Genomic DNA, 12,567 nt, shown 5'->3' on the forward strand with positions numbered 1-12,567 from the left:
CTTTACAATCTCCTGTCTTAAGTCTTGAGGAGGACTAATATATTATAAGAAAACTAATGAAAATGGCTTAAAAACTTTGAGTTTTAATGATAATGACAAAATAAAGGGTAAAGTGAATAGTACCAGGATTGACTTTTTAGTGTAAAAATGTGATTTTTCGTTAAAGTGAACAATACCGGGTGCTTTTCGTTAAAGTTCCCATATATTATCTGCCTCTTGATTATGCATGGCGTTCAATCTTGACCCTTGAAAGTCATTGAAGGAAAAGAAACAGAAAATAAATGAAAAAAGAAATTACAAGGGTAACAGGAATTGAACCCGACGTGAATCGAACACGCAACCTTCTGATCTGGAGTCAGACGCGCTACCATTGCGCCACGGATCCCTTGTACTTCTGCTTTGCAAACGATTGGTATATCAAAACGTAAGATGCAAGGCTTTAGAAACAAACAAAAATTTAAAAACCAGAAGATCTTCTTATTTGCCTTAATTGGATTAATAATTCATGTGGTAATAGGGTAGTTCTAAGATAGCCTCTGTGGTAGAAAACTAGGATTTAAGCTCCTATGGTCAAGTCCTATTAGGATTTATGCATAAAATTAAAAATGGGTAAATTACATAATACCCTCTCGGGTTTGAGGTCTATTACAATCTTATATAACATCTTTAAAACATTTCATTCTCATACATTAACTATGATTTTCATTTCATTTTAATACAACCGTTAGTCAATCAGTTAAATTGACTGTTAAATAATGATGTGGCAAATATAAAATCCATATTTTTAATGACGTGGACACCACATGTTCGCCATGTGTACAAAAAATAAAAAATTCATTTAATAAATACCAATTTAAATATAAAGCTAATATAAGACAAAACTTAAAAAACACAAGGGGGTGCATCTTTTAAACGTCTTCTTAGCCTATCCTCCCCATCTTCTCCAGCTGCCTGCTCCGACGAACAAAATTATGCAGAATCTTCAGATTTGCCCCAAAATTGCAGTACTTGGGTCTGGGGAATTTAGATTTGAAAAAATCCCACTCCCAAATTCACCGAATCCCACCCCCAAATTTACCTCTAGATCTAGGAGTTACAGGCGGCAGGTGGGGGAAATGTCGTTGAGGTTGCTGTAGTAGCACGAGGAGAGAGGCGGAGGGATGCCGACTTCGGCCTTGCAACCTAGACCTAGGTTTGGGTAAATTTCGAATTTGGACGAATACAACCCCCAAAATCACCAAATCCAACCCCCAAAATCACTAAATCCAACCCCCAATTTTTTTTTTGAATCCAACCCAACCCCTAAATTCAATGCACGTTGGAATTGTTGATGGCGTAGGAGTTCTAGGAGTCGGAGGGGGTGAGATAAGTGGCGGCGAATTTGTCGAGGAACTTGTTGTCAAACATGGCGACTCCTACGCTAATGTTGCAGGCAATGAGGCTGTGGGCCTCGAGGGAATCAGAAGAGGAGGAGGAGACAAGACGAAGGTGGGAGACGTCTTTGGAAGAGCAACGAAGGAGTCGGTGTCTTGGGGCTACTTCAACGGCGTGCTGCGAGGAGATGAGGTGTTGTAGACGGGAGGAGAAGATAAGATGCTGTTGACGGAGGAGAGGAGAATGGGTGGCTTGGGTGGGCAAGGGGGTGGTGGTGGGAGAAGGGCTGGGGAAGATGAAGAATTTGTACTTTTTTTTTATTTTTTAATTAATTATTTTAATATGTTAAGATTTTTTTTTTATATTAATTTTATGCCACGTGGCACATGTTTGTCAGCCATGTCAACATGTTTGTACACATGGCGAACATGTGGCGTCCACATCATTAAAAAAATAGATTTTATATTTGCCACGTCATTATTTAACAGTCAAGTTAACGGATTGACTAACGGTTGTATTAAAATGAAATGAAAATCATAGTTAATGTATGAGAGTGAAATGTTTTAAAGATGTTGTATGAGGTTGTAATAGACCCCAAACCGGGGGGGTATTATGTAATTTACCCATTAAAAATTATGTCAACTTTCTGTTAATTATTAGCACGTGAGCCAACCTCACGAGCCAACAATTAAAGAAGATTTCCGTTTTGGCCTAATATGTGTACCGAGAGTTTTGTTTTAGTCTAATTTATGTGGCTCATGTGCTAATAATTAACAGAGAATTGACGGAATTTTTAATTTTGGGTATAAATCCCAACATACTTCATTACAAAAGCTTAAATCCTAACTTTTTTTACTACATGAACTATCTTCTAACTACCATATCATCACGAGGATTAATTATCCAATTAGGCCTTCTTATTTTTTTGCCAAAAGACAGGCATAAAACCACTCTAATTAAAAAGGAAATAAAAAAGTTGAATGTTCCCTAAACCCTTTGGAAATTAGAATAGGAAATACAATATTGGTTTCTATTAGTCATGTCAAATTAAAGACAATAATTATATGTGCGAACTGTCAATTTAGTCCCTAAATTGTTACCAGAATGAAAATTAGGTCCGTAAACTACTTTTTCCGGAAAAATTAGTCCTTAAACTAATAAAAATCTACTAATTAAATCCTTAATATTAGATTCGAAGATGGTCTATTCAGTTTTTCATCAATTTAAGTCACGTGACTTACATATGATACACTTTGGATGATAGATTGATAGTTTTCATAGTTTAAGGACTTAGTCTCTTCGAAGAAATAGTGTGTTTGAGTTAACTCTAGAAGGTAAATTAAATGTTAGATTTGCAACCTATATACAATGTTATAGGCAAGAAAATGACAGCTTTACCCTCTAAAATGTGTCATGTGACTTACGTTGACGAAAAATTGGATAAAATAGCTATGAAAATAATATTAGGGATGAAATCAACAGTTTTAATGAATTCATGAACTTATTTTAGCGAAAAAAATAATTCAAGGACCTAATTTTGACTAAGGTAATAGGGACTAAATAGACATTCACCCTAGTTATATACTTAAGATTAGAGGTTGAAACTAACACATCAAATAGCCTATTTATTTTCTTACTTTTGTTAAATTTTTATCAAACCAAAATGATTAAGATTAACCATTTAACCTAACCATCTTAACAATTTGAAGCAAATAATATAATTTTGGTGATTCTAACAAATTATCCACATTGCAAGATTTCAAATAAAGAAACAAGATACACTTTTGACATTTCGCTAATGTTTTTCACCAGTAGATAATAATGAATTAATTTATAAAATAAGTGGAATCATGTTCATTTTGAAATCCTGAGTCCGTCCCTAGTTTCACATCAAACAAGGTTTTACTCATTATTATTGCATTGAGCACCATCCAATCCAACCCAACCATTATGTTATTGCATCAGTTTTCAACCTTACCTTGCGACGTTCCCTCATATTTTCATCACTGCAATAACTTTATTTTTCAAATTTATATTTGGAGAGGTCGAAAGAGAGTCAAGTGTTTATTCCTACTGTATGCCTCCGCAGATCATGAACATTTCTTGTATAGCCCGAGTATAAGTTATCGGCCTGAAACAACTTATATCTTAGAGCCATCAGCAGTGACTCGACTCAAGGCAACCGCGGTCTTTGAGCCAGACGGCCGACCCAAATGCTTGCTGATGAAATCCCCAGCCGTCAAAAGCTTCGCCAAATCCACATTGGTTTTCACACCGAGTCCATTCAGCATGTACACAACATCTTCAGTGGCAACGTTGCCTGAAGCTCCTTTGGCATATGGACACCCGCCTAAACCCGCAATCGAGGAATCCAGTGTGCTAATCCCCATCTGTTCAATGGATTATAAGTTTGCAATAAATTAACATTGCAACAAATTTACAGATGAATTAGAAGAAAACAAAATGATCACATGTTTGTACACATGAAGTGAATCATTAATTAGTATGACGTTTGCATGTTAATGATGTCTACAAGGTACGAGTTTTTAGCTTGGATCATTGCACATGGTATGGTAATATCAGTAACATTATTCCAAGGGAAGGATCTGATGTTTTTCGATCTCTGCACTGATGTAATTATGCACAAAGCGAGGCTGAAGATACAAATCAACTTTTTCTCCATTACTTAATAGCTTTACACTTTTTGCCGCAAACTGTAGGTAAGCTAATTCGTTGTGGGCGATTCTGAGTTCATGGAGAAGACATCAGACACATTTGGTGGGGGAGAGGAAGCAAAAGTTTTTAAGTTTATTGAAGTTGTAATTTGTTGGCATTTGGGTGGTGTTGTGTAACAAAATTATTGCCGTAAACTGTTACGGGAAGTAGCAGTTTTTAAGATACAGTTTGCTTTTTGGCATCACCCTGAGCCTTGATGCGGACAGATCGTTAATTGTTAGCTAATGTGGATTGGTAACTAACATATTTTTCTATTATAGATATATGTTTGAAGTTTATCAAGCTGGAAGAAAGCAGCTTTGGTGCTGACAGATCGCTAAGTGTGGTCGTACTTCTACCTATTATTCATATTTTAATTTTTAAGAGTCTTCTTTTTCTTTCTGAAAAATATAAAAATAAAAATCATGGTTGTACACGAGGCAATTGACATGTTAAGATGGCTTACTTGAAGAGAGACGAGAATATTTGATAGAGATTGCCCATAGGTGTCATGGAAGTGAACAGCAAGCTTTTCAACAGGAACAACAGCCATTACAGCTTCCAGCATGGGGACAACCGTCCCTGTTCCACAGGAAGACAGAAAAAAATAAGTACAAGGCCAAAAATACGGAACCAGAGACGGATATGATAGTTTAAAAAGCAATAAAAATGATAATCCTACATGCCTCTGGGAGTAAAGCTTCAGAGGAAACACAAAAGTTCACCCCATGAATCGACACCAATCTTTAGGGACCTTATCTAGTACAATGGTATAAGGTTTCAATTGATCAAGCACAAGTGCCTGAGTTCAATTCTTGGATGGATCCAAGGACCCGACATCTGTGTGGTCAACAAGGGGTAATAACCTTCATTTGAAATAAACACATTTTCCATCCTAATATTGGGCATCCAATAGAGCCATCCAAATACGGCTAAAACATCTGCCTTGGTATTGGGTCTCTCCATCCTATTGTGGAATGATTTATGCCTACAATGAGGTACAATATGTGCTAAATGGTATGCTTTACTCAAAACGCCAGCTAAAGGAATGGTTCGAGAGTCCAGATACATAATCTTTAAAACAAAATGGGATGAACGAAACTTTGGAAAGAAAATAATATGATTGTAAAGATAAAGTGACTAATCAAAGAACAAAGTTCAGAATGTTACCAGGTGTACCAACCCCGATTGTGTCACCAAGAGAAATTTCAAAGCAGCCCATGTTGTAAAGTTCTTTTGCAACATATGCCACTTTTGATGGAGAAATTGCTCCCTCCTCTGGACATCCAACAACGCACGAGACATACCTATCCAAGGTAAAACCATGTTTACACATAAAGAAACCACCTAAGAAAATAATAAAACTGATACATACAAATAAAGAAGCAAGACGTTGATCTGACTCTCGTCTAACTAAGAACACAGAGCTCGTAAACCAAACTCCAGCAAAGGAAATTTATTTATTACAACCAAGTACAGAATTTTAAACTCTAAATTTTAAATTACCATAAGACAATAAACTCTTATCTGCTCTAAAATACACATTGAAGTGATATATATACCATTCTATCTAACCCACCGAGTCAAATACTAAATTCTTCATCCCCTCCCAAAAGGAAAAAAAGATAAAACATAAAACCCTACATAAATGAAGAGAAACAAGAAAAAACTACACAAGACAAGATTCAAAGACAGAATCCATCACTATCCTCACATACTTTTTAAGTTTGCATGCTATGTTATTGTCTCAAAGTAACGAGATGATGCGAGGGGTGGGTTGAAAACCAAAGAGAGACAGAAGGTTGAAAATACAAATTAGCTAGTTCAACGACAAGCTTGTACTTTCATCTGTGGTCTCCAGGGGTTAGGCCAGATTCCAGAATGTGTTAAACTAATAAGGCCAAATTGTAAAGGAAGCATGCCATATCAGAGAAAATACAGAGATCTAACCCAGACATCATGTAAGAGAATGCTAGCATAGAGTAGGGGGAACTGTAGAACACTCTACTTAACATTCGTTTTATGCAAGCACAGAGATCTAACCTCTGTTTGCATCCAAGGAGAGAGAAGTGAGAACAAGAGAGAGAGAGAGAGAGAGAGAGAGAGAGAGAGAGAGAGAGAGAGAAAGAGAGACAGAGACAGAGACACAGAGAGACAGAGAGAGAGGAGGCTGAGAAAGTATCTGTGTAAATCCCACTATAATATTGATAAACCATCTTTTTCTCAAGTAGCTGTCATGCTTAGTTTACTTAATAAAGTCTCTGTTTCTTATCACAGAGAGAGAGAGAGAGCATACCCTCGTACAGGAATTGAAAGCTCTTTCGCAGCATGAGTAACAGCACGATAACGAACAAGACTTTCTTCAATGCTACAATTAATGTTTGACTTTGAAAATGATTCAGAAGCTGCTGCAAACACCGCTATATCCTTAGCACCTGCTGCAATAGCTGCTTCAAAACCCTATAAAAAGTGACATGATATGTTAGATAAGTAACATGACTAATGTCCGGTACTTCTAAAGATCACTCACTTGTAAATTGGGTGTCAGTACAGGCAATCTAGCACCCTCCAGACTTTGAACTGCTTCCATTACACCTTTTGCATCTGCTAGCTATATAGAAACGAAAATGGAATGGGAGTGAGTTGACAATTACAAAACATTTTAAATATCTTTGAATTAAGACAAAGTAAATTTGTGTACTTTCTCAAGAAAAGAGGAAAGTTTGTGTAATTCACTGAACCTCAGGGGGGGTCTGTACAAATAAAAATCTGATACTTACCACGCATTATCATATCACAAATTAATGCTTAGTTGCCAAAATTTGATTCAGAAAATGTCATCTGATTAAGCTTCACGGGACTTATAGGTTAAGCCATGAAAACCCTAGAACTTTCTAAGATATTTAGTAGATAGCTATTCCCAATTAAATCACACTTTCTAAGATAAATTTGACGTCACCAATTAAAATTAAATAACAAGTAAGGGTAAATTACCTGAGGAACCCATTTGGGCGACACAAAACTTGTAGCCTCGACAACAGACAACCCAGAAGATACCAGTCTCTGAATCAGTTCAATCTTTACAGATGCAGATACAATATTCTTTTCATTTTGTAGTCCATCCCTTGGACCTACTTCTACTATCTTCACAAACTTTGGTATACCTTTTAAAAACTGTTTACTCCAAAGCACAAATCAGTACAGAAAAAGGAAACTTTATCTGTTAATCAAAGAAATCACGACATCCTCATACAATGTGTCAAAAGAAAAGGAAAATATATCATCATCTAATTAAAGTTATCAAAGCACCTTATTTGCCATATCTGTGTCATTGCACCTGGGGCTATATTGATCCGAGAAATACCATGAATCACAAATATTTACAAATACCCTGTGATTCCTGCATAAGCTTAGTGTCTGTTGATTGAATGAGTCACCATGGGACAAGTCCTGGTCTCTTGTATGTCTTTTCCATGGAAAGGCCTCCCTTGTATATTCATCATAATCTTCGCTGAAAATCAATAGAGGTTTAAGATGAGATCATCACTCGAAGATTATTGTAGTACAAAGCAACTGAACTACGTTACTATGAAGGCATGAAACAATTATAACCGACTTATTGAACTTAAACATGGAAAGAGAAGATTGATAAATCAATATGATCTTTAACTAAAAGGTAAGGAAGAGAAAGCAAGATCTCGCCGACAATTCCAACAATGTCCCTTTGATGGTCTGACCAGAACACATGCATGCATGTGCACACACATGGACATAAAATAAAAGGAATATGACAGATTTGAATGTTTTGCAAACATGAAAGTACACCAAATGGATACACATATACATTTTGAGAGTTCCACAAACAAATCATAACACAAATTACTAACTCGCAGCTATTCGATGTGCTACAACTTCTTCCTTCGATCCAACAGTTCCCCAGTGCTGCATCATCTGACCTAGACCTGCAAGCAGTGGATGAGAACCTCTGAATCCGGTCCATGGTACTCATGCTAGGCAATTTGTCACAACCAAGTGGCTCCTCCACGCTCGACATGGTGGAAGTAGATAGAAAAATCCCAGCTGAAATTACCACGAAACAGAAGTAAATATCTGCTGGAAGCACAAAAACATACTTTTGTAGCATGAACCAATAACACACCATGAATAATTTCTTTTAACTTACAAATGGAAAATGACCATCAAAATAATACTTGAAAAAGTAGACATTAAAGTTCATACGATCCACCAAACTTTCAAAGAACCAGAATATCATGTCCGGCATGTGAAGCATCATTGAAAAATGAAAATGAACCAAAATGGCATTATACTTTTCAGCATTGTACCAGTACTCTCACATAATTAACTTAAATGACGATTAATTTGAGTTAGTATTAGTAATCCAGGTCAACATCTCAACAAAGACGAGAAAATTAAGAACAAAGAACTATGAAAACAGTAAATTGCAATTCAATTAACTTGGAAATTGTTTTAAGATATTCAGCAATAAGAAATGAACTACAAATTTTTCAAATAACAAATACAGAGACTAGGATAGAGGCTTAAGCAATCTGGAGGAAAATGCATAAATCTTGTCAATTCCGACCCCTTTTTATTGAATTTATCAGAATGAAAGCACATAATGTAAGAACAGTTCCGTGAAAAATGGAGTCCAACCAAAATTGAAGCATGAACTGTTATATAACATTTGTAGCTAGAATCACTCTCACAGATGATAACAAGCACACCACAATTTGAGTACTCTATATATATCCTGTTACGGTGATAATGCTATACATCTTCCATTCAAAACAAAGTGCCATGTATCATGACGATTTTTACAGTCCACTCTGAATGGTTCAATCTTGTATAAAATCCATAGGTCATCTTTCCTCTACCAGAGCAATTGTATTAGCTTGTTACTTATACTTTCAATCGCCATTCTAGTTCCTCGAATTTCCCTTTCATACATTGACACTTCCTTAAACATTCTAATGTAGAAAAACTCAACATATAGCCATGTATATATGGATATCAGTGAAGATCAGTCTAGTGATTACATCCTCTCGTTTTCTGTCACTCACCGATTACAGACACATCAGAGACCCTATTACAAATAATTTCCGAACTTTGGTCAATGAACAACAGGCGAAGACTAATGCAACTAAAACGTAGCATGAGCAATCTTATGGCCATTGTGTATTTGGTTTTACCTACTAATCTACTCTGTGCGAAAACTGATCTGCAGGTAACAGTTCCCAGCGGTTGTGGAACATGAAGATAAAAACATAGCGTAGAAAGCTGTAAAGCTGGTAAGGAAAAAAGCGATCATCCCTCTGTTCATTCTCTCAACAAAACAACTAGTAAATACAAGCAGTATACGAGCTCGTTTACACCCCACCAAAACTATGATTAGCAACATTTTCCTACTACGCCAAAGCAGCCAAATAGCCCATCGTGCAATAAATACAGCAACAACAACAAAGCCCTTATTCCAATAACTGGGTCAGCTATATGAATCATAAAGCGTCATTGCGCTCGGTTTTGTATCATGTCTTTCGTTATATCTAAGTAGTAAAGCAAATTAACAATAAAAACATTAAAAAGTCCAATGAACAAAATTAAGCATCGAAATCAGAAAAGAAAAGAAAAACAGAGACCCTCTGTTTGGTTTGGTTGACAACACAAGCAAACATTGAAAAATAAAATACTTAGAATTATAAAATAGAAAAAATAAAAAGGGAGGAAGGAGAGGGAAACAGACCTGAATAATTGCTTAGGGTTTCTGAGAAGGAAAACAGAAACCGTAGAAATTGGGGATAATTTAGGCAGTTTGAGTTTGAGATTGGTTGCTGTTATGGGTGGTTGGATGGAAAGAAGAGAAGGTGATGAAACGTGACAGAGTCGTTTAAAGCGTTTGTAATTGTAAGCATTGATGGGATGGGATGGGATGGGTCAGATGGGTAGGTGGACGACGTTAAAACCTAAACACTGCATTCTTTTTCTTGATTAGAAATTACGCTTTTTTCAGATTTTTACTGTTTTTTAATCCTTCTTTCTGGTTCTTTTCGTCCATAATTTTCTTCTTGTTGAATGGAGAGGCATTGACATCTCTCCCTTCTCTCTCGTTGTGTGTGCAATGGCGTATCCGGAATGCTGTGCCAAAGGAGAGAGGGGAGAGAGAGAGGAGAGACAAGGGAAGAGAGAGGAGAGAGACAGGGGAGAGGTGGGAAAAGGGTCGGATCAGCTGTGCTGACATTTCCTCTACCTACGCACTTTCGTATTCACATGTAAGTTTACTGTATTATAAACCAGAAAACACCAAAGCTCCCCCTACCTCTGGATAGATTTTGTTGTGTAACTATAACACGTTTAGTACATCACATATCATTATACTAACAGTGAAATATGCGTGCTAAAAAGTTAATAACTTAAAAAAGTACAATTTTCCACTATTTATATAAAAACCCACTCATATTCATGTCCCAATGAAAATTTTCTCCTACCTCCGTCGCTGACCGCCGCTCTTCTACGCCGTCAGTTAACCGCAGTGCGCTCCCTCTCCCTCTTTAAGAATCTTCGGGGCATACTTATTCCACGAGGCTTATTAATCATGGAGCAGGAAGGATTGAAAAAAAAAAAAAAAAGATCAAATTGAAAATTTTCATACATTCGATTAAAAACTGGTTTGATTTATGTGTGTTGTTTCTTTTTCTTTTCTTAGTTAGTTTTGTTTTTAGTACTCTAAAAAAAACACAAAAATATTCAGAAAATTTGAAAATTAAAAAATATTGTCTTGGTTTCTTTATTGTTTTGAAATATATTTTTGTTAGTTTTCCGACCCAATGATATAATTGGATTGAATTCAAACCATGGTGATTAAGAACTTAATAAGCATGTGTTGTGTGAAATTCTTTATTCTCTTATTAGTTTTGTACATGTTTGATTATCCTTGAAAATCCAATTGCACATAGCCTTCTTGTTGTGAAACTAAAGCATGACTTATGTGAATATAGTGACCTTATAAATCTTATGTGAGTTTTTGTAACTATTGAAGGTGTGTGCATTTTTCATACACTCATATTCCTTAATGTGTGATGAACTTATGTGAATTACATCTCTAGAATTTGCGTAAAGATCTTTCAAAATGTTTGTCGTTTGATTGCATAGACTTGAAAAGGATAGAGGCAATAGGTTTATAACCATAGCCCAGATAAGCATGTTTCCTAAAGAATGATATCATTAGATTGCCAATTTGAGCAGTATATGTTGAGCCTTTCATTTCTTATCACCAAATATGTCTTGCCCTTATACCTTACACACTTTTCCTTACCCTTTTTCAAGCTAACTAGTGAACAATGTGAGATTATCTTATGAAAAATGCTTGTGAAGTACACACGAAGCAACATAGCTGCCACCTTGCAATAACGAGCTCAAGCCTATGCCATAAGGCAACCAACTCGGCACGAGGCAACCCAGATCCAGCAAGCCCACAAAGCTGCCATAGCAGCTGAGGCCCAAAGCACGGCTCAAGCAGCTGCAGCTGCGACAAATGTAGCAGCCTAACACTCGCGGCCTAAAGCTAGAGCAAGCCTAATGCACCATTGGCCCAAGGCTAAGCATGCCAAACCACACCACGCCCACATACCCCTGCACATTGCTCGGCCCACTTTCGCAACCCAACTCGCTCCCGCAGTCCACCTAGTGATCCCAACCGGTCAAAGATCGGTTCAACTGTCCTAGCTTCAGATTTCTGGATAGACAATTTAACCAGAGGTATTTTCACCCCATTTTTACGCAAATTTAACATATCTCAACTCAAATCTCGTGCCTGAAGTCTATTATACTAACACTACTTAAGGACACGCATATCGTCCAAACCCTTCCATCCCAAATGACGAACAACACTTGTCTTGACAAGTTATAGAGTTAACAAACGCCCTAGCATAGCAAACAACCTTGGTGAATCAGCTTTTACAACATGCCCCAGGCGACATGTCCCGAAGTACGACAAGGGCAGACGATGAACCTTTCAGTAGCGTCCCGGCAAATAGCCATTCGACCAATCACGAACCGAGCGTTCTAACAATGTACACTCTTGACAGGGCTCTGAGATAAAGTATACTCTCGACTTAGTGTGCAGAGGAGCGTGCACTCTCAGTTAGGCCCACGGACAAGCATATATTCACTGTTAGGGTCATATTTAGATGATCAACATAAGCAACCTTCCAAGCAAAGTGTTCATTCGTGGCTAGGCTTGCAAGGACCTCCACCCTACATCAGAGTTGGCAACACGCTGGACAGAGAAAAAGAGTCACTCAATCTGGCTTAAGTTCAACCGGCAGCCTGTTAGCAACTTGCTGATAGAAGCATATTTATGCAACGTAGTTAGCTTGTTTTCTTGCATTTTCATAGCTAGTTTCTACTTATTATAGTGTTTTAAGTTATTTTCGTGTGTTTGTAGGTCCAAATGACAAAGTT

General features: G+C 37.0%; 1 protein-coding gene and 1 non-coding gene across 4 annotated transcripts; both read right to left on the reverse strand.

Annotated features, from left to right (window-relative positions):
• Nucleotides 1-313: 313 nt before the first annotated feature.
• TRNAW-CCA (transfer RNA tryptophan (anticodon CCA)) lies at nucleotides 314-385 on the reverse strand. The gene has a single exon. It is a non-coding gene; the product is annotated as a tRNA-Trp (tRNA).
• Nucleotides 386-3,164: 2,779 nt separating this feature from the next.
• Nucleotides 3,165-10,328, reverse strand: LOC114823975 (hydroxymethylglutaryl-CoA lyase, mitochondrial-like). Of its 3 annotated transcripts, none has more exons than XM_029100046.2 (9): nucleotides 9,851-10,328; nucleotides 7,977-8,169; nucleotides 7,399-7,600; nucleotides 7,084-7,263; nucleotides 6,620-6,700; nucleotides 6,386-6,549; nucleotides 5,260-5,396; nucleotides 4,556-4,671; nucleotides 3,165-3,764 (listed from the first exon to the last, which is right to left on the reverse strand). In XM_029100046.2, the coding sequence occupies exons 2-9, from the start codon at nucleotides 8,141-8,143 to the stop codon at nucleotides 3,516-3,518; spliced, it is 1,296 nt and encodes a 431-aa protein (XP_028955879.2). In that variant the 5' UTR covers nucleotides 8,144-8,169; nucleotides 9,851-10,328; the 3' UTR covers nucleotides 3,165-3,515. The 3 variants fall into 3 exon arrangements, with proteins under 3 accessions (XP_028955879.2, XP_028955880.2, XP_070675232.1); XM_029100047.2 differs by having other exon boundaries at nucleotides 7,977-8,199; nucleotides 9,851-10,041; XM_070819131.1 differs by having other exon boundaries at nucleotides 9,300-9,852.
• Between the last annotated feature and the right edge of the window lie 2,239 nt (nucleotides 10,329-12,567).

Source organism: Malus domestica, chromosome 03, assembly GCF_042453785.1.
Source record: "Malus domestica chromosome 03, GDT2T_hap1".
Lineage (NCBI taxonomy): Eukaryota > Viridiplantae > Streptophyta > Magnoliopsida > Rosales > Rosaceae > Malus > Malus domestica.

Excerpts from the sequence above, each read along its gene's own strand:
- LOC114823975 (XM_029100046.2), bottom strand. The coding sequence starts at position 8,143 with ATGTCGAGCGTGGAGGAGCCACTTGGTTGTGACAAATTGCCTAGCATG. Across the intron at positions 7,601-7,976 it reads AGCACATCGAATAGCTGCGA|CGAAGATTATGATGAATATA; the intron begins GTTAGTAATTTG and ends ATTGATTTTCAG. Across the intron at positions 5,397-6,385 it reads CTTTCAATTCCTGTACGAGG|GTATGTCTCGTGCGTTGTTG; the intron begins GTATGCTCTCTC and ends TACCTTGGATAG.